We start from the raw sequence: 22,444 nt of genomic DNA, 5'->3' as shown, positions 1-22,444 counted from the left end.
CATACCTTCATTAACAGTGAATTTGAATTTGATATTTCCATTTATTAAAACAATAATTATCAAAAAATCCATCAAGGGGTTATTGCAACTCTAAATATCTAGGCAACAAGCACCAGGTCACCCAAGTTCATAAAAGGAACACTGCTATAGCTACAATCACATAATGGCCTTCACACAACAATATTGGTGACTTCAGTTTTCCATTCTTGACAAGATACAGATCTCTTAGATAAAACCTAAACTGGGAAGTTCTGGAGTTAAATGAAATCATAAACTAAGCAAAACTAAGGATAAGAAGGCAAACATCTCTCCAAACATAGAAGAATATATCTTCTTCATAGCACTTTATAGAACTTTTTCTAAAATGATGTGTGTGTGTGTGTGTGCTTGTATGTATGTGTGTTTGTATGTGTGTGTGTGCATGTGGGCATGTATTCATATGTATGAGTGTGTGTGTGTGTGTGTGTGTGTGTGTGTGTGTGTGTGTACAGGAACATATATAACCTACCACTTCATAATAGATCATAAGACAACTTGAAATTGTAGATTCCAGACTGGCCTGAAGAGTCTTTCATACTAGAAATTTAGAAACCAAAATGATACTAATGTGTTATTTTAAAAATCATTGTAACTAAATGCATATATGAATTTCAGTAGTTATTATTTCAGAATATGATTAACAATAAAGCTAATTAGATTAGATATTCTTTTGAGAAAGATAGTTCACAATAAATAAAATTTTTAAATGAAGTTTTTTAAAAATTTGATTAGATAAGTAAGTAAGTAATTTGTTTTTATGAGACAGGGTTTCTTTGTGTAGCTTTGGAGTATGTCTAGAACTTAGACTGTAGATGCTGCTGGTCCTTTCCTCACAGGTATCTGCCTGACTCTCCCTCAGGAATTCTGAGATTAAATGCATGCACCACCATTGCTTGATTTAATATGAAGTACTTTAAGTTTGCAAATATACATATAACTTAGCATATGCTTAAACAGATAAATGTCTCTCAATATCACAAAGAAATTTCAGTTTGTATTAATCACTAGTGCAGAAACAGACAAGATACATAGTTAAAGATAGCTATCTCAGCAAACTTAATAACAAACACATAAAAGCCAAATCTGCAATACATATTAGCACATATTATATTTTAGCAAATTGTCTGTAAAAGAATTTTCTCAATGCTACTTTGACATCCTTGTTTCTTAGACTGTATATAATGGGATTAAACATGGGAGTCACAACAGTATAGAAAAGAGAAAGCACTTTGTCAGTTCCACCCGAATGACTAGTATTAGATCTAAAATATGTAACCATACCTGATCCAAAAAATAACATCACAACTGCAAGATGAGATGAACAGGTGGAGAAGGCTTTGGCCTGACTGGTGGCTGATGGCAACTTCAGCACTGTAGAGATGATTTTACTATAGGAAAAGATTATTAACAGGAATGGAACCACACCAAATAACAGAGCACCTAGGAAAACCATCATCTCATTCACAAAGATGTCCCCACAGGCCAGGTGAAGTACTGGGGGCAAGTCACAGAAGAAGTGGTTGATTTGATTGGAACCACAAAACGAAAGAGAAAAAATCTGTGATGTCTGCCCTATCTGTGCTGGAATTCCACTGACCCAGGAGCCAATCACCAGCTGAGAACACACTCTCTGGTTCATGAGTAGAGGATAGTGCAGAGGTTTGCAGATGGCCACGTAACGGTCATAGGCCATGACAGCCAGCAGGAAGCACTCTGCAGCCCCCAGGATAAGAGTGCAGCACATTTGTGTAGCACAGGCAATGAAAGAGATGCTTCTTCTCTGGGTCCCAAGGTTGTAGACCATTCTGGGGAGACTAATTGATACATAACATATCTCTAAAAACGAAAAGTTGCCAAGGAAAAAATACATGGGTGTCTGAAGAGCAGAGTCCAGCCTTGTGATGAGCACAATGGTGCCGTTGCCCAGTAGGATAAAGGAATACATGACAATAAGCAGTCCAAACAGAAACCACTGGAGATGAGGAACATCTGAGAATCCCAGAAGAACAAATTCCTTCAGATTGGTTAGATTTTCTCCTTGTGGTTTTTGATGGTGGTTCATCTGTGAAGTAGATTCAGGCAACATGGCTGTTTACTTTCCCATTGGGGGAAAAAAAAGGCTTTTATCTTAATATAAATTCACCCAGATTGATCTTTATTATCTGATCAATAGTGTCTACCGTAAAGGAACTTTTGCTCATAATTTTAGTTTTAGCATATTATAACTTTTTCATTATTGCTGTATATTAAAATTTCTTTAAAACTTAATGTTAGACTGCCTAGGTCCATAATTCAGGGTATACTAAACTATGATCTAAACATAGCAGAGACCTCAACATTATTGGAAGCTATTTCTGATAAATACACTAACAGATACATTTACATTGTCTCTGATAGCATTAGTATATATTCTGAGAAGTGGGCTGGAGTGTGAGCTGAGCAGTTATAAACACTGTTTTTTCCTTATAACTACTCTGGTTTGATTACCTGAACCAAGTTAGCAGCTCAAAACTCTCTGTAACTTCAGCTTAGGCTGGATGATTTGAGATGTATATAACCTATCAAAGAATTTATACATATAATGTGGAACTAAAAAACATTAGAATGAAAATGGTTTTCTATTCTTATGAATTTTGTTAGATTTCTAAAACAAAATATCATTGATATTTTCATAACTTTTAAAATATTTACTATAAATATAAAATAAAATTGTTTTATGTATGTCTCTCTTAGGGTTTGAATTGTTGTCTAGGTTCTCTGAGATTGTTATTTGTGGACTGGCTTTTTTGCTTTATGTTATAAAACCATTTATAAGTGAGTACATGTGATAATTGTCTTTCTGTTTCCTCTCAAACCACATTGTATCTCCAATAGATAGCCACTGGAAAAGAAAAATTAGTTTTCTCCAATGCAGAACTCAGGGCATACAAGCCACTCTTAATACCAAACCTCATGCCCAACAGTACATGGACAACACAAAACTAACCCAGTGATATTTTGGGAGGTTATTTGCTTTTTAATGGTTTGTCTCTCCTTTTTCTTTTTTTTCTTTTTGTAAACCTTACAAATCTTTAAATGTATTTTGGATTCTGGTTTTGTGTTTTGTGGAATTTCTGTGTGTGAGAATATATGTGTTTGTATGATATGTTTTTCTTATGTTTTTCTTTTACTCTTTTTTTCTGGTTGTTTGTTTTATTCTATTCCAGTTTGTTTTTATTTTTCATATTTTATTTTCTTATTATGTGCTAGAGGTCTGTTGTTCTCTAATCATATAAAAAAAGGAATGTGTATGTTTTTGGGAGAAACTTCAGGGACAGGAAACCATAATCAGAATATCCCTAATGAAAACAAGAGCTAACATCCATAAAAATATGGACAAATATAAAATTGTACACACCAATGCCTTAAACATATTATTATTTATTTACTTCTTCAAACATTTTATTTTAATAGTCTACAATTAAAAGTTTCAATGTTCTCCCTTTTAGTTAGTTTGATTACTGCTATTTATTTCAAAGATTGCTTTCATTTTATGACTTAATTTGTACATATTTACCTCATTTTTCACTTTATAATGACAAGCAATGTATCAATCATGCCATAAACATTTGACACATCTCCAAAATATATAGAGAACTCAAGAAACTAGACTTTAAAATGCTAATTAACCCAATTAAAAAATGGGGCACTGATCTGAACAGAGACTTCTCAACAGAAGAAGTTCAAATGGCCAAAAGACACTTAAGGTCATGCTCAACTTCCTTAGCAATCAGGGAAATGCAAATCAAAACAACTTTGAGATATCATCTTACACCTGTGAGAATGGCTAAAGTCAAAAACACCAAGGATAACCTTTGCTGGAGAGGCTGTGGAGGAACGGGTACCCTCATCCATTGCTGGTGGGAATGCAATCTTGTGCAACCACTATGGAAGTCAGTGTTTCGGTTTCTTAGGAAATTCGGGATCAACCTACCCCTGGACCCAGCAATACCACTCTTGGAAATATAGCCAAGAGATGCCCTATCATATGACAAAAGCATTTGTTCAACTATGTTCATAGCAGTATTATTTGTAATAGCCAGAACATGGAAACAACCTAGATGCCCTTCAATGGAAGAATGGATGAAGAAAGTATGGAATATATACACGCTAGAGTACTACGCTGCGGTAAAAAACAATGACTTCTCGAATTTTGCATGCAAATGGATGGAAATAGAAAACACTATCCTGAGTGAGGTATCCCAGACCCAAAAAGATGAACATGGGATGTACTCACTCATAATTGGTTTCTAACCATAAATAAGGGTCACGGAGTCTACAATAGGTGAATCTAAAGAAGCTAAGTAAGAAGGGGAACCCAAGGAAAAACATATAGTTATCCTCTTGGCTAAGGGAAGTAGACAAAATTGCCGGGGAGAAAATTGGGATCTTGGGGTGGGGTGGGTTGGGGGTAAGGTTAGATGGGGAGAGAAAAGTTAGAAGGGAAGGAGGTCGGGCCTTGGGAAAGCAGGAGGATTGGGATAAAGGAAGGTTGGACAGGGGAGCACGGGACCACAATTCTTAGTTAAGGGAACCACTTTAGGGTTGGCAAGAGACCTGACCCTAGAGGGGCTCCCAGGTGCCCAAGCTGAGGTCCCCAGTTAGTTCCTTGGGCAGTTGAGAATAGGGAACCTGAAATGACCCTATCCTTGAGCAATACTGATGAATATCTTGCATATCATCATAGAACCTTCATCTGGTGATGGATGGAGATAGAGACAGAGACCCACACTGGAGCACTTGACTGAGCTCCCAAAGTCCCAATGAGGAGCAGAAGGAGGGAGAACATGAGCAAAGAAGTCAGGACCACGAGGGATGCACCCACCCACTGAGACAGTGGAGCTGATCTATTGAGAGCTCACCAAGACCGGCTGGACTGTGACTGAAAAAGCATGGGATAAAACTGGACTCTCTGAACATGGCGAACAATGAGGGCTGATGAGACGCAAAGGACAATGGCACGGGGGTTTGATCCTACGTAATGTGATGGCTTTGTGGGAGCCCAGCCAGTTTGGATGTTCACCTTCCTAGATATGGACGGAGGTGGGAGGTCCTAGGTCTTACCACAGGGCAGAAAACCCTGACTGCTCTTTGGACTGGAGAGGGAGGGGGAAAGGAGTGGGGGGAGGGGGAGAAGGGTGGGAGGAGGGGGCGGAGGAGGGGGAGGAGGGGGAGGGAAATGGGAGGCTGGGAGGAGGTGGAAACTTGTTTTTTTTTCTCCTTTTCTCAATAAAAAAAGAAAAAAAAAGAAAAAAAACATTTGACACATCACGGTTAAAAGAAGCATAACTTTGAATTATAGTAAGTAGTGATTTTAGAAGATCATTCACTTAATTATGCTTATAACACATATCTTAGCAGGATGAAGGTAGGAAAGTCGGTGCGAAGTGTAGAGGGCCCAGGTTTAGAGCCTGGAGTCACATGAAGCAAAGTCATGGACTGTCTGGTTAAACGCTCTGTACACCATCACAATTTTAAAGATCCCCAAGCAAAATATTCAGATAAACATTTTAAAATTCACTTTATAGAAGGATTTATAGTGATCCTAAAATCTGGTAAACTTCAATAATGTTTTATGATTTCTCTTCATAGTAAACTTCCTTCACCAGACTTTAATTTCATTTTTAGCTTTTCTGTTTCTTGTAGGTGAAATAATAAAACCCTCCTTGACCAATTTTATATGTAAGAGTAGAAATTATTGCTTATTAACTCAAAGAGACTATTTGCTATTTTTCTCTACTTAGATAAATATCTAGATATTTTATATTAGTGAACTATTATATTCCAGGAATTCATCACACTACTTACTTAAACCTCATTGATGATCTTATTTATTTAGCTTGCTGAAAATAATTTTTATTCAAATCTTCTTGCTTGAGAGTTAGGTCTTTTGTATGGTCAAAGAGAATATTTTCATGCAGCCACAAAGGGGTCATCATTTATTGTAGGTGCTAATTTTCTACTTTTACAATGGCAAAGAAGACATTTTCTAGGAAATTCCATCTTAGATGGTCTTTGACTCTGCAAAACTATGATTTGGACATTGTCTAGGACTAAAGCTGTAGTAGCAGAATCATTAGTATATAATATGTGTTGTAGCTGAAATTTTATTCCACTTTTTTTTGATTGTGTAACATATATTACATAATATATAATTACATTTGGCCACAATACATTGAGCTATCCAATGACATAAGGGTTATAAAACTCTTAGGATTATTGTGTGACTCACATAAGTTACTATAGACAAAAAGTAAAAACCACTTGACACAGTCATGTCATTCTTTATTCTACAAATATTATTTATACTACTTTTCAAATACCACATTTAATTCTTCTACATTTTTAATTGTTTTATTCCAAATATTTTAATCACAATCTCATCAAAAAGACAATCTTTGAATCTCTCCCTTTGTTTGAATATTTTTTTTGAAATGAGTGTCATTTTCCTACAATAATAAGATTTTAATGAAACCTTTAAAGTGTGTCTGACGGTGATACAGTCATGGGTCTGTTTTTACCTTTTGCCTTTCTTTCACTTCTCTTTAATAGGGTTCCATTATCAGGATTCCACATGAGGGCCTTTTGTGGTTTTCTTTATGCTTTGGTATGAACTTTGACTGATCCTAAAAAAGGTAAGAGGAAAATAATTCACTTCTTCAGTCATCTATATTTTTTATTTGATTGTTCTCAGTTCCATCTGATGCTCATTATGCAGCTCAGCTTTGAATTAAACAGATTCTCTTTAAAGGAAATTCTCATTCTCAATTATAAGAAGCTGATAATACAGAGAAAAAGAACAATAAGCTATTCCCATACCATGTTTTCAAGTGGCAATGATTAATATGGCTACTCCTAACAAATATTTCCTGACCTACTTACATTACAATTTAAAGTTATACAATACTAAATCTAGTTACTAAATTACATTCTGGACATGGCTGTGTCTTCTGCTCTCAAGGAGATTAAGCTATAAATAGGTGGAATTTACTCAGTGACCTGTACTCAAATAATATTTATTGTTTAGCAAATGTTTAATTTATAATAAGATTGCAGTAATAAAATTGATTCTAGGGTATTTCTTTTATAAGTCTCTTTTGTCTGAATAAATGAAGACTTAAAAGAAGTTGTAACAGTAATCTCAGTCATTCGAAGGTCAGAAGATTCATAAACTTTTCAGAGTGCATTTGCTAGGCATACATATTATAATTCCTTTCAAGACTTTAACTACATTGAAGCTAAAATACTTTTTTTATTTTATAAAATCCTGATTTTCATGATTTCATTATGATTATCAAATAGGTAAAATCAATTATTCTTTGTATTTCTCAGATTTATAAATCTATTCTATAAGTTAACAAACTTCCTATGAAAATATGATTAAGACCTAAAAAAGAAATATGCATTTTTGTTGTTAATTTGTTAAAATGTGTTGCTTCAAAATAAAGTTTCCTATATAAGCTTTATGTTTATCAAAGTTATCAATGGTGCAAAGTTCTCTTTTTCTGATATGGTTCAACACCTGTGCTTAGTATAACAATTATAATATTAATTGTATTTATTTGATAAAATACATTAAATTTAAATTATTTCTAAAAATATACACAAATTTTGAAATAAATCATATTGAAATACAATGAATATCAAAATAAGATAAGTAATAGTTACCTTTTCATGGACATTAATTTTGACTTTTTATCACCATGATTTCGTTATCTCATTTATATCAAGTGGAAACACTTGTGTCATTAAAGCTTTAGAGTTTCCTGTAAAGAAAGTCTGTTTCTGACAACCATAAAGTTCTCCTCGAATAAAAGCAGCTCTGTTCCCATGAGAATTCTCTTTATGGATCTAAATTTACACACCAGAGGACCTCTTTGGTGTTTGATTATTTGAAAGTTTTATTTTCTTCCTAGATAATGCTTAATACAATTTGACATGTAAATTGGGCACCCACTGGAATTAAAAGTATGGTGTGGTTTGTTTCCTAGATATGGACAGTTATTGAGCAACACTGTGAGAAATAATACAAAATTGTCACCTAAATAATAATTACCTAATTTTGTAAAATGTATGGCTGTGATATTGTCTATTATGAGAATATTATGTGCAGCTGTAATTGACAGTAAACTGTTTGTAAGCATGTATTTTGTCTCCAGCCAGTATACTATAATAGGTTCTGTGCCCTGGTATGCACAGGGTTGCCTGTGTGATAGTTTTAACAAAGAAGATGTACTTTAATAGGACTAATTAGAATCTATATGAAGTCAAGTTGTATTAATAGAAAATCCTTTTGATAGGAGTCCATATATACTAAACTTCAGGCCTTAGAGTGACAATTGCTCCTAATATTTAGAAACTTTAGGGATCTTCAATGAGTGAGAAAACAATATGGTGTAAATATATTGAGAAAAACTAAATAAAAGTTATTTTAAAGAATATATTCACGGGTGATGAATTTGTTAGGTCTCTACAACACATATACATGCTATTCACTAAATAGTGACTTTTAATCATTTTGATGGTCCTTAGAAAATCATTCTTGATCAGATTGTCTCTTATTGTACTATGAGAGCAAATGATATTTGGTAAAGTTCATTACTCATTGAGAAGACACTAAAATAGTCATAGAAAGGTAGGAGGAGCTAGTAATGATACTTCATGCAGGACCTATTGTGGCCGAGCTCAGGATGAAATTGTATTACCAACCAGGAATAAATGTTTTAGGTACACATTCAAAAGTTAGCTGATGTGAAGGGATTCCTAAGCCCTTAGATGAATGAACAGAGAGACATTTTTGAGGTAGAGAATATAATATCTTGCAAAATCAAACAAACATAAATAATTATTTTAAAAATGGTAAGACAAATTCTTAAACTGTGGATATTAAAACAAAATGATTTAGACAACTGAATAACCTTTGAGGAAAGAAATTGTTATTTATTATTCAAACTATAAAAAATTGATGTTAATTTATTTATGGTCTTCTTAGGATGTAAAATCATGAACTCATCTAACATTTATTTCTGAACAATTGCTAATTTATTCATATCTAAATTTTTCAATTAATGATAAATATTAAAAAAGATGTTTTCCTACTTATATGAAAATAAAGTGATGTCATCTTTAGTTTCTGTAATTCATCCTGAAGGCCAATAAAGTCTTCTGCTTCAGTGTTTCTTGCCAACCCTTTGACTAAACTTCTCTACTCCAACTGCTTATGACCTTCATTGTACTATCAATGCCTATGTTTGACTTTCTGCATCATTCTACTTAGGTTTTTCATATTTTATGTCTTGCTTATATCACATAAGTCAACATCCCTCACATTTTCTATGTTGTCACAAATGAGAAGACTTTCTTCCAGGTAATAGTTTCATTCTACCTGGCGCAACATAACGCTATCTGTTTAGTTGCTATTGGTAATTAGATTTCTGAAACACTTTGGCTATTATGGATTTTGCTGACATGGAAACAATTGTTCAGGCATTTACTCAGAACACTTCTTGGATTTCTGTAGGAGACATAACTTGTTGCAAAATGATACATGTGATAAAACATGATATTCTTATTTTCATGATTTGAGAAACTCACATTTATCCTTATATAATAGACTTTGTAATTTATATTATTGTCACAAATACTCAAAAAATAATTTCCCTCAAATTCCATCAATTATCTTTCATTTTAGTTATTTTACATTAGAAAACATTAATGTGTATGATATTTTTATTTGGGTTTCCTTAGTGAATAAGTATTGAAGAATTTTTCATCTGTCTATCAGGTATCTTAATGTCCTAGAAACATCTACTCATATATATTTTATTAGGTTATTTGTGTTTTTAATACAGAGTTTCTGGATATCATTTATGTTTATGATGGTTTTCACATATTTGACCCTTTAAAGTCAAAGCCTTTGGTGAACTTTGTGTATTGTTTTATCTGTACTCAGTGAGAATCGTGGTGGAAGCACTTGTCTCTCTGAGTGAAATTATAGATATCATTAGAGCTGCCTGTGGGAATCTATCACATATAATCATGTATACCCTCAGTGATATAGTCTCATCCTATTGGAGGAAGGAGTGAAGTCACAGTTTTTTTCCAAAGACTGTTGGTTAGTTCAATAATAATGGTGTCTACCCTAATAATCTATTTCTTAATAAGTTTGTCTAATCAAAAATGGTAACTTAAATCAGTTTACCTGCTTATTTGTATTTGCCTGTTTGTGAGATGCACTTCTTTTATTTTTCTAGTTTAAATAGGAGGATAGTTAATTAGGATGCTTGTGTTATGATTTATAAACAAGCAATGTTTGCCATTTGACAAGTAAAAGTTTTCCTCACATATTTCATGAAAAAGACTTCAAAAAGTTTACAATATATTCTAGGAAAACAGTTTTAGTTCATTGTTCATTATTTGATCTATTTCAAACTTTAATGAACTGTCCACTGATGTCACATAAGGCAATATATTTCAGATGAAATTAGACATTTATTTCTCAAATTCTAATGTTTTTATATTAATAAATGGGTTTAAGAAGTCCCCACCTGTTTTCAATGACTCTTAAGTACCTCAGGATATCTATAAATATTGAACAACAGAACATCAAAACCTAAAACATTATGACTTTGAGGTATGTATGTGTGTTCTAGTGTGTGTGTGTGTGTGTGTGTGTATACTTCTATGTGAATTCATTGACAGGGCCCATAGGTATGGATTCATTCTATCTTGACTCAAGGTCAGAGAGTTGGAACTTCTGTTACTTCAAGGTTGTTGTCAACAGATGTGGCTAATATCCAGCCCTGGTATTTCAGGCATTAGGAAATAGACAGGTTTCTACCTTAAGCAAAAAGCTAAGAGCCCAACTAGGTTCCTACTCTCTTAGGGAGATAACTATGGATTCCAAGCAGGGACTTGTTTGCCTACAGAATGTTTTGGTCTAGGGTGTGAGTGTTACTTGTCTTATTCTGGCAACAGAATGTTTAACTGAGAATGTAGCCTGTAATTCTTCAGCCAGTCTGTTCATTTCCTTGTATCATGTTAATGCATTTTTTTTACTTATTCCTATCCTTTGAGGTCATGATATTTAACCAAATGGATATTAAATGTGGGCATCTTTCAATATATACTGGATGTCCCTCCCAATGTTATCCTGTCTGTCTCTTATTTCTCCTCTATCTTTGTTCCTTTTGCCTAATAATTTTAATCCTCAAGCTCCTACCCTGGAATGTATGGACCCGTGTTAGCTAGAAGACTGGCAGAAGTCACAACAAAATGAGTGTGCTTATATGTGCTTGCATATGTGAAGTGTTGAATCATGCTTATCATAGTGCATGACTGTCTTCTCACTGAGGCTAGAGGAGAATGTTTAGTGTCCTTCTGTATAGCTCTCCACACTATTTTCTCCTTTTATATAATTGGAAATAGACTGACCACAAACAAGGCTCAGACATGATCTTATCTGTTCCCCACAGTACAGGAATATCTATGACTCTCCCATATATTTAACTAGGTGACGGGTATTGAAACTCAGGATATATATTGCAAAGAAAGTTCTTTTACCCAGTAAGCCATGTTAGCACATGCCTTTTACTACTCTCCTTTATTTTTCACATACTAGATTTCAGGGTTTCTTACTGTGAACGTCATTGAAAACCATGATTATTAAAATGTCAGAAAGTTGGATAGAACTTTAGAAGTTAAATATGATAAATATATTATCAAGATCTTTGTGCACTGTCCAAAAGCACATGGGAACAAAAAATAGCTTTTATAATAGAGATTACTGAACTCTCTATATATTCTTAATAGATTGAAAAGTTATTTCATGTGTAAGATGTGGCATATCCAGAGGTTGTCAGAGCTCTTAGACACAGAATACTAATAGTAAATATCTATTTAATTCATACAACAGTTTATTTAACAAATATTGTTATTAAAGACAATTGGTAAGTCTGTTGAAAGCTGAATGGGAAAATATCAAAACATTGGATAATAATATATTAAATTAGGTATATAATCTTTCTGTTCAGTTATAACATATTTCTAAAACATGTATTATGTTCAAAATTTTACAATAGAATATATAATTTACATTGTACATTCACATTAAAATACCATGTTCTTTTTATATTTTGTTAAATGTTGACAGATTAATATGTAGAAGATAGTTCAAAACAGAATATAAATCAAACTATTATTCAAAATGACAAAAGCACTTCTGAGAAATAAAGTATTTTGAAGAAATGAATAAAATTTAACCAATTTCTTAAGTAATTATTTAAGAAGCAATTAAACATTTATTCCAAAGCTCTAGGTTCTATTTTATAAGTAACAGTTTTCTCATTGCAGCAATCACATCCTTATTTCTGAGGCTGTATATCAGGGGGTTGAACATGGGAGTCACAATGGTGTAGAATAGAGAGAGTAGTTTGTCAATTCCTGGAGAATGAGTGGACTTTGGTCTCAAGTAGGTAACAGTAGCGGATCCAAAAAATAAAAACACTACAAGCAAATGAGAAGAACAAGTGGAGAAGGCTTTTGCCCTTCCTGTGGCTGTTGGCAATCTCAGAATAGTGGCAATGATTTTGGTATAAGAGGCAAGTATCAACATAAAAGGGAAGGCAACAAACAGCATAGCCACTAAATAGACAGAAAGCTCATTCACTGAAGTATCCCCACAGGCCAGTTTAAGAATGGGAGGTAAGTCACAGAAGAAGTGGTTGATTTGATTAGAATTGCAAAAATTCAGGGAAAATATCTGACAGGTTTGTCCTATTTGGACTGGGATGCCGCCGAGCCAGGAGCCTGCCGCCAGCTGAGTGCATTTTGTTGGGTTCATGATGAGTTGATAGTTCAGAGGATTGCAGATGGCCACATAGCGGTCATAGGACATCACAGCCAGGAGAAAGCATTCTGTGGCTCCAAGCATAAGGAAGAAACACATTTGTGTGGCACAGCTCAGCACAGAAATGCTTCTCTCTTGAGTAGCAATGTTAAACAAAATCCTCGGCAGAGTTACTGATACATAACAGATTTCCAGGGAAGAAAAATTTGCCAGAAAAAAATACATGGGCTTCTGTAGTGCAGGATCAATTCTAGTAATCACAATTATGAAGCTGTTTCCAATCAAGATAATCAAGTACATTATGGAGAACACGCCAAATAGAAACCCTTGGAGGTTTGGAAGGTCAGAGAATCCCAGGAGGAGAAACTGTGTCACAGTAGAAGTGTTGTGCTCTTCCCTGATTTCTGTGTATTTCATCTATGTAGATGATTTAAGGAAAAACACAAAATATTTCCTTGCCCATGGATTCTTTTTGTCACTTTTAAAGCAATGGTAACACAATTCTAAACTTACCACTTTCCATGAAGAATAAGTATGATTTGTATATGCTCCAAAGTTTTAAAGAAGATTAGGTATTTTTTTTTTGCTTGAAGTCATACAAAATAATAATATATTTTTGTTCTGTTATTTTGTTGGGTTCGGATGGTAAGCCATGATATGTTAATTTTGTTCTCTTAGCTGAAAATGCAGTTTCTGCTTATATTTATTTTAATAATCAATATGTTTTCTGATTATAAATTTCTACTGATATTGCTGTTGTATGATCAGTATTTCAAGAGCCATTTTAATATATGACTAAATATACTGAAAGACACTTAAAGTATTTTTCAGTAATAGTTCCATTTCTGGATCATTTTAATCTGAAATTAGTTAACTGCAACAGCAATATTAGATGGTGTTGCCCTTATTACTATTTTGAGTTTTTGGTTCAGTATAAGATTTTTGAAATTGGAAGTCATAAATGTTAGTCACATTTTCATATTTACATGACATTCAAATAGAAACTCAAGATGTAGTGAAGACTGTCAGATCATTTTCTTATCCAGGGAATTTGAGAGTTTGAAGTAGTCTCACTAGTGTCTTTGGTACAGAAGTAGATCTAAGTAGATCGTACATTCCTCTACTGTGTATAACTCTACAGCAGGAAAGCAGCATTACAGCAACTCGTTCTGAGCATTTTCTAGTTAATCCCATCCTCCCAAAGATCCCGACCTTGTCTAGAAACTCTGTTCTACTCAATCTACTTCATTGAATAGATTTGTGTGGAAACAGACATGATCACCTTGGAATGTTCTTTTCCATCATGTTCTTTTATTATTCTCTATCTCTAGACCTCTAATTATTAAATTTTATTTTATTCTTAAAATATCTATGAATTATTTGAAAATGGATAACCTTTAAATTTTCTTCTAAATGATATCAATAAAACCACTGCCTTATTTGAGATTAATATACTCCTGTGCCAAACATTTCCCTTTCCTTCCCATTCCTCTAATTTTCAAAACTCTACTCTGACTAGTGTATTTGTCTTCCTTAGCTTGCAGATATGCTTTTCTCCATGATTTCCTTGACTCTGTAGTTATCAGATGTAAGTACATGAATTCGTGGTTTTTACTCTTACAGGATCTCTCAATTATGACATTCTTTTCAATATTTATTGACCTGATTGACATATTTTTATTTATCTAAAAACAAAGGGACAAACTGGCATCAGAAAGGTGACTGACCTCAACCCATGATTTAAGGAATGCGAATGACTGATATTCAAGAATTCACACTCAAAATATTGATGCCAAGCCGGGCGGTGGTGGCTCACGCCTTTAATCCCAGCACTCGGGAGGCAGAGGCAGGCAGATCTCTGTGAGTTCTCCAAAGGTACAGAGAAACCCTGTCTCGAAAAACTAAAAAAAAAAAAAATATTGATGCCAAATGAAAATGAGGCACGTCAGTAGCTTTTAAGATGATCAAATGTTAAAAATAATTTTTTGCACTTTTAATTTTCATATGGAATATAAAATACCACAAAATAAGTATTCCTTAATAAAATTATAAAAACTTTCAACAAAATATAGAGACTTCAATAATAATTTAATATTATATTCTGAAAATACTGTAAGTGAATATATGCAATGAATGGGAACTGCCAGTAAAGCCTAGCATTAAAAACCTATGATTCCAAGGACAAAACTACAGTCTGAGGCTATATTTTAAATATAAATTATGAATTATTTAAACTTTTTTCTTTTATTAAGTTCACTGTATTAGTTATAGAGACAACTAAAAAAAGAAAATAAAAAAGTTTGTTTAAATTATTTTATCATAGATTTATAAGCATTATGTATGCTATATTTGCTTGGATAATAGATACATCTTGGATGTCTCTCAAAAACTTTATCACAGAAGACTGAAAATGTACCAATACAAAAGTCCCGATGTAATAGATTTTGAAATTAGGATCTACTAGTGTTTTCAAAGTATTAAAAAAAGTTAGAAAGGGTTTTACTTCTTCCATAGCTACAGAAAATCTTTTCATTAATTTTGTTTTGCTTTCTGATTTGGTGAGGGAACATATTTTCATTTGCAAACTTTCCATAGTTTTATTCTCATTATAGTAATGACTATTTAGAACCACATATGAAAAAGATGTTGGAACTACACTAATCTACCCAAATAGCACTTAGCTGGTTTTTCATTTATAGTGCAGTTGCAGCTCTGGACTTATTTTGGGCAAGCACTTGGCTATCGTATTATTCCCTGAGTTCCCAGTGCCTGTAAGACTTGTTCTCTAGAATCTTTGCAATTATAGTGATTGTTTTACTCTTGAACACTTTCAGGAAACACAGTTAATACAGTAAAACCCCTCGTATTTTGTAAATGTAAACACTTTTGTTTTATTCAATTATTTTATGCATATTTATTTGTCATCTTCTTTGAAAGACTGATTGCCTTCCCTACAGTTACTCTACTGTTATACAGGGTATAAACGTCTCTGATCAAATTTATAAAAAAGGAGATAAGGTTGGAAAGGCAGGTACAATATTAGAAATTCAGAAAGGATTTTCTTAGCAGAAATCACTAAAGACACATGAAAATTTAATAATGATATAATATTTTCATGTTAACTTACAGGATTTAATTATTAAGTCCTAGAAAACTTTGTAGTTGTTTGTAGATATATTTTAATGGTGCTTATTGATCATTTTAGAATGTACAATTATTTTATGAACTATGATCTCCTACTAATTCATATTAAATAAATAAATATATAAACTGCCTAAATAAAAGTTTCATAAAAGATAATTAATATCTTTAATTGGATAAAACAGACTAACATACTGATATAAATGAGCACATAAGATGCTGTCTGTAGCGATAATTTTGATATATTGCCTTTTATAATAAAGCATATTTTATATTTTGTTCTTTGATCAGTATCATAAAATGTTAGGAAAGCTAAAAATGCAAAACAACATTTGAAATATAAAGAATTAGATACAAAATTCTTTTAAATTACATTGCTGAATTCTCTGCCATTGTGGTATTTAAAAAGGGAGACAAATTCCACGTATATTTGATATGAGCCAAATGTAGTTGAGCTTATGTTTGTAGAACTAAGTTAAATAGGAATCTTACCTTTATTGGTTAGTAAAAGAAAATTATAGGTAGACCTGGGATTTAAAGCTTAAAAACTTCTTTGTGTTTAATGGCATAACACTTTCAAGCCTGTATTGTATCGTGAAGTACATAGTGCTGCTTAAATAGGAAATAATCTCTGTCTCTGGGGATATGTACGTTCCCCATGCTACCTTCTAACAGAGGAAAACTTTTGTCTTTCCATTAAAAGTGAAGCATAAGAATATATAAATAAAATGAGAAAAGTAAAATTAAGATTATTCCTTTTAGCACATTCTGCTTTGTTTTTCAGTTTTGTGATTATTAAGAAAAATGAATATTGCCAAACAGTGGATTTACACCCCTTTAATCGTTTCACTTGGGAGGCAGAAGCAGGTGGATCTCTGAGTTCCAAGCCAGCCTGATCTGCAGACTAAGTTTCAGGGCAGCAAGGGCTGCTACACAGAGAAAACCTGTCTTAAAAAGAACAAGATCAACAATAACTGAATACTGAGAGAATCAGAAATTGCCATGGGTATCTGTGAATGTGTTCTAATGTGTGGTAGTGCTTTATACTTGTGCCTGTAGGGCTCCATATATGGACCACTGTGTCAGTGACACCAAGGAAGAGTAAGAAGATAATTGATAGTGATACAGGCACAATGCATGCTAATGATTTTATCTTCATTCATACCTCCACAGTTATGAATGCTTTTATATAAGGTTCAGTCTTCTTTGCTAGTTTTCTATATTTTATATCTCCACAGCAAATTTTTTAAGTAAATAATTTGTCAATACACATTGTAAAACTTGCCAATAATCTCAGTATTCATTTTTAGTTTTTATTTATAGTTATATTTTAATGACATTTATTCTATGCATATCATCATTTACCATACAGAAGAAATCAACTCTAAACAAGCAAACACTGTACTTATACAGTCTGCCTAATGAGAACTTTATGACATAAGGATAAGCAAAATAAATTTCTTATTATGTATGAGGTTTTTACTAAGAATACCATCACTACAGAAACAAACTATAAAGGAAACCTTGGACTCTTATGTTGAAAATGACCACTTAGGAACATTATTTAAAGTCAAATTAGGTAGATAAGTGCATGAAGGTTTTGTGCATATCTTTTATCCAGTGCCATTGTCTACTGTGTGTGCTTGCTTCTTGTACATGTAATAATGACAGTGATTCAAATGAACATGTACAAGGAAAAGTTATATTTGACAGACAGCTCATCTAGCAAATCATCCAGAAACAAATTAAGATAGGGAGTTAAGCAGGGACTTTGAGCCAGAAATTTCCACTAATAATTTACTTCCTATGATTTGTTAACCTACTAATATAAAGCCCATGTCCAACTGCCTAAGGTAGCACTGCTAACAGCAGACTTTAGCATCGTAAATCAATAAAAAATTAAGAAAATGCCCCACAGAAATATCCAGGGACCCCCACATTGGAGGGCATTTCTCACAATGTCCCCACATATCACATGACTGAAAGTAGTTGTGGCATGTTGACAAGAAAATTGAGCTACAAAGTTATAGCTTTAAAATAGCACATTCTAACTTAACACTAATTTGTAAAAGAGAAATACATAATTTGTGATAATATAACAGTATCTCTGCTAGAAGATCCAAGCCATTCCCTGTCTGCATTCTTCTTGGTGCTTGTAGTTGGAGATTAGAATTTTCAGATCATTCTGTACCCATTGCTTTGGCATTATTGTCTCTAAACCACTGGACTAGTAAGCCTGATTAATTGTTGTTCTGTTACAAAGCACTGAATGTTTAGAAGTTAATAATGGTTATTTGGTAGTAGATATAGAACTGTCCTTCAACATAAACAAATAAACTTTTATTTTGGAAACATTTGCCATTGAAAAAATAAAGCACCATGGAAGCCCATCATTTCATTCACAATGATGTCCATATAAAACAAGTGAAACAGCGAGAGAGGCAATGTCAATGGGAAAAAAATGAATTAGTAGGAATCACAAACAGACCCAAAAAACATCTGCAAATCTGCCCCATGTAAATAAGAATTCGACTAACCTAAGATCCCACCACTACTGGATCCATAGTTTAGACATCAGCAAAGAGGGCTACAGAAGGCCATGTAGCTATAGCTATGAGAGAGTGTCCCAAGAACACAGGTAGTTAAACAAAGTACTTTAGACAAATTAGTGCAGACACCCTTTCTGTTATTTTCTAAGTAACAGTTTTCTCAATGCAGCAATCACATCCTTGTTCCTGAGGCTGTATATCAGGGGGTTGAACATGGGAGTCACAATGGTGTAGAGCAGAGACAGCAGTTTGTCAGTTCCTGGAGAGTGAGTAGACTTCGGTCTCAAGTAGGTAACAGTAGCGGATCCAAAAAATAAAAACACCACAAGCAAATGAGAAGAACAAGTGGAGAAGGCTTTTGCCCTTCCAGTGGCAGTTGGCAACCTCAGAATGGTGGCAATGATTTTAGTATAAGAGGCAAGGATCAACATAAAAGGGAGGGCAGCAAAGAGGATAGCCACTAAGTAGACAGACAGCTCATTAATAGAAGTGTCTCCACAGGCCAGCTTGAGAATTGGAGGTAAGTCACAGAAGAAGTGGTTGATTTGGTTAGAACTGCAAAAATGAAGAGAGAATATCTGACAAGTTTGTCCTATTTGGACTGGGATACCGCCGAGCCAGGAGCCTGCAGCCAGCTGAGTGCATTTTGTTGGGTTCATGACCAAGGGATAGTGCAGGGGATTGCAGATGGCCACATAGCGGTCATAAGACATCACAGCCAGCAGGAAACATTCAGTGGCTCCCAGTATTAGGAAGAAGCACGTTTGTGTGGCACAGGCCAGCTTGGATATGTTTCTATTCTGAGTATCGATGTTGTACAGAATTCTAGGAAGAGTGACTGACACATAACAGATTTCCAAACAAGAAAAGTTTGCCAGGAAAAAATACATGGGCTTCTGTAGTGCTGGATCAATTCTAGTGATTACAATTATGAAGCTGTTTCCAATTAGGATAATTAAGTAAACTATGGAGAACATTCCAAAGAGAAACCCTTGGAGGTTGGGGAGGTCAGAGAATCCCAGAAGGATGAATTGTTTGACTGTGGAGCCATTGTCCTCTGCACTGATCTCTGCATATTCCATGTTTGGAGATGACTCATTCAAAAGTGCAGATCATGTCACTGCCTTTGGTTTTCTTATATAGCACATAAGCTACATATATCACACTCCAAACTTCCTAATTCTCTAAAGAATACAAAGATATACACATGTATCTTATATGTTTTCTCAAATGCTGAGGAAGTATACTTCTAAACAACTACCATATATAGAGACATTTTCAGTACTTTTGTTTGTATAATTGCAGTGTTATCATTTTGTGCTTTCTTGGATTATTATGCACACAGCTTTAATTGTTTTCTCAATACTTTAAGTGCAGAATTTTGGTTAATATTGTTAAGTAATGATTCATTTTTTTTAAAATTATTGTTTTAATTTATTTCAATCTACTCCTCCATTTCTGTTCAGAAAAGTTATATCTCCCATGGGTATGATTCTTTCTTACTATTGACATCTCTGCCAAATATTTTGTTTTATAATTATTTTGAAATTAATTTCAGAAATTATAAATAATACATAAGTAAATATTCAAAAGGTTCTAAAAAGGTCCAGTGATAAAATGTATTATTCTTTCAACTTTATTCCTCTTTTAGTTTTGCTATTTTGAAACAGGATAATTTAGTACAAATAGTCTAACTGTCCACCAAATATTATATGGAATTTAAAACAATTAAATGTCGTCTTTCCTTTCAGACTTTGAAAACCAATGTCCTAAATTTTATACAGATTTTAAAGTTTGTGTCCTTAAACTAGGAACTTAGTAATAAATAACAAAAGTTAATGTCATTCAATCTCAGGATGCTGAAGGATCAGAAGTTCTCCCGTGCTTTCCCATCTGCCCACACGTTCAGGAAAGTGTACCTAAGGGGTGTATCTCTCTATTCTGAATAAATGTCTATTGTATCAAAACTTCGTCCGTCAGATCTCACGTCATGCTGTTCTAAGCCCTTCATTTTCACCCTTGGTGTACGTATTCAGCTACCTCCCTTCTTCCATTCTTCCACTGTATGCTCTCTGGAGGTTTTAAGCTTTAATGTGCTAGCATTCATGGATTCATTATCCTAGGCTATATTTATCTTTAGAAATATAGTTTCCCTTTAATTCTCTTTCACCATACATTTTTCTCTTTTCAAAAGCTCTTCATAAAATTTCAAAGCATATAGAAAATTCTGGAAGTATTTCAGAAATAATAACCCCAAGCGTTTCTTCATCTAAAAATTATCACATACTCTGATTCTACCCCTTATCCTTCTTGTAAATATACTTCAACCAAACTGTGCATCTGTTTAACTCTGTTCAGTAGTAAATACTTCTAGTAAAATGTAGCAGAATTAAACTGTAATTTCAAAATCATAAAATTTGTTCAGAAATTCTTTTCTAATTCATTACAATATATAGTCACTACAGAAGGCATTTAACAATTTTTCCTAATGATTATCACAATATAGTACTATATACATAGACATTGACAAACTCATACAGCTAGATCATTTTCTTGAAGACCAGGATGTATCATGTGAGCCAGATGGGCTTGATAGATGTTGCTATGAAAAGTGCCATTATCACAGTCTAAGAAATGGAGAAGTTTAAAGTGTGTCTTCTCCTTTGGTTTTAGTGAGTTTTATTGTTGAAGGTCGGGGTGATACAAAGGGGCTTTCTACATTAAAATAAGTTCTGAGGCATTTCAAACCATTTCACTAAAAATGTGTGTTTCTATATAGAGATATGCTTTTTAAGATACTATATAAAATTTCATAAGCAGATACTTTGCTTTCTCTATTTCTACAGAAACCTTTTTCTGTTTGATTAGGAAGTATCAATATTTCATTTGGGAGAGAAAAATCATCACCACATGTTGTATAAATACATGAAATTTTCAAACAAAATATAAATGTTATAAATAAATAACTTTTTAAATTGAAAAGACATCCTTTTCATTCACCTTTATTAAACTTTCCTTTTTAAATTAGATTGGAAATTCATATATCTATCAAAAATTGTTACCATTTATTTGTTCTTTTCTTTGATATTTTCCAGATGAATCCCTGACCTGCTATATGTCAGACAATTGGTCTGGCACTGTACTACCCCATCAGTCCTTGCACTTCTGTCCACAAAGTGTGCCCAATGAAGCAGCAGCTCTCCTACTTTTCTGTTTGAAAACATTTAAATATCTAATTTTAGCTAAGAAACAGAGCTTAAAGAGGGATATGTGGAAATGATATTATATTCATATAAGAAATAATCAAGAAATAAAATTGTAAAATTATTATGCATTACAGAAAAGTATAGACATTTTGCTTTGAATAAAGATATTTATTTCACATATCTTGTGAAACAATGGATTTCTTGGTTGTCAATATTGTGATATCAAATCATAATCCATAAAATGCTGACTGAGATAATATATGAATTAAAATCAAATATAGGAACTAAAAGTATAATTGAATACATGGGTTCAGAAATGACTCTATAGCAAAAATTTTAAAACTGAAATGGAAACTACACCAATGTCCCCTCACAATTGTAGATTCTTTTATTTCAGTTCTTAATTATTGACAACCATGAGTTCTTTTGATAAATGTAAGATACAGGTATATTTATGTTCAATAAACATTTTGATTACTTACTTATGCAGGTAGATTTTTATGAAATATGATCTCTAGTTCTTTTGTTTGCTTTTTGAATAATTTATTTAATTTTATTTCAAGTGTAAGGGTCTCAGATTTCTTGGAACTGAGTTACAGAGAGTTGTAAACTGCCATGTGAGT

The 22,444-nt window shown here is 33.3% G+C and overlaps 3 protein-coding genes across 3 annotated transcripts; all 3 read right to left on the bottom strand.

Moving 5' to 3' along the window:
* Window positions 1-1,144: 1,144 nt before the first annotated feature.
* LOC121452099 (olfactory receptor 10AG1-like) lies at window positions 1,145-2,101 on the bottom strand. The gene has a single exon (XM_041657918.1). The coding sequence runs from the start codon at window positions 2,099-2,101 to the stop codon at window positions 1,145-1,147; it is 957 nt and encodes a 318-aa protein (XP_041513852.1).
* Window positions 2,102-12,397: 10,296 nt separating this feature from the next.
* Window positions 12,398-13,342, bottom strand: LOC121452438 (olfactory receptor 10AG1-like). Its single transcript, XM_041658611.1, has one exon. The coding sequence runs from the start codon at window positions 13,340-13,342 to the stop codon at window positions 12,398-12,400; it is 945 nt and encodes a 314-aa protein (XP_041514545.1).
* Window positions 13,343-18,752: 5,410 nt separating this feature from the next.
* On the bottom strand, window positions 18,753-19,697 carry LOC121452472 (olfactory receptor 10AG1-like). Its single transcript, XM_041658644.1, has one exon. The coding sequence runs from the start codon at window positions 19,695-19,697 to the stop codon at window positions 18,753-18,755; it is 945 nt and encodes a 314-aa protein (XP_041514578.1).
* Between the last annotated feature and the right edge of the window lie 2,747 nt (window positions 19,698-22,444).

Source organism: Microtus oregoni, unplaced genomic scaffold (assembly GCF_018167655.1).
Source record: "Microtus oregoni isolate MIOR12 unplaced genomic scaffold, Mior012 000009F_ref0000495, whole genome shotgun sequence".
NCBI lineage: Eukaryota > Metazoa > Chordata > Mammalia > Rodentia > Cricetidae > Microtus > Microtus oregoni.
This window is presented reverse-complemented; position numbering and strand designations above follow the sequence as displayed.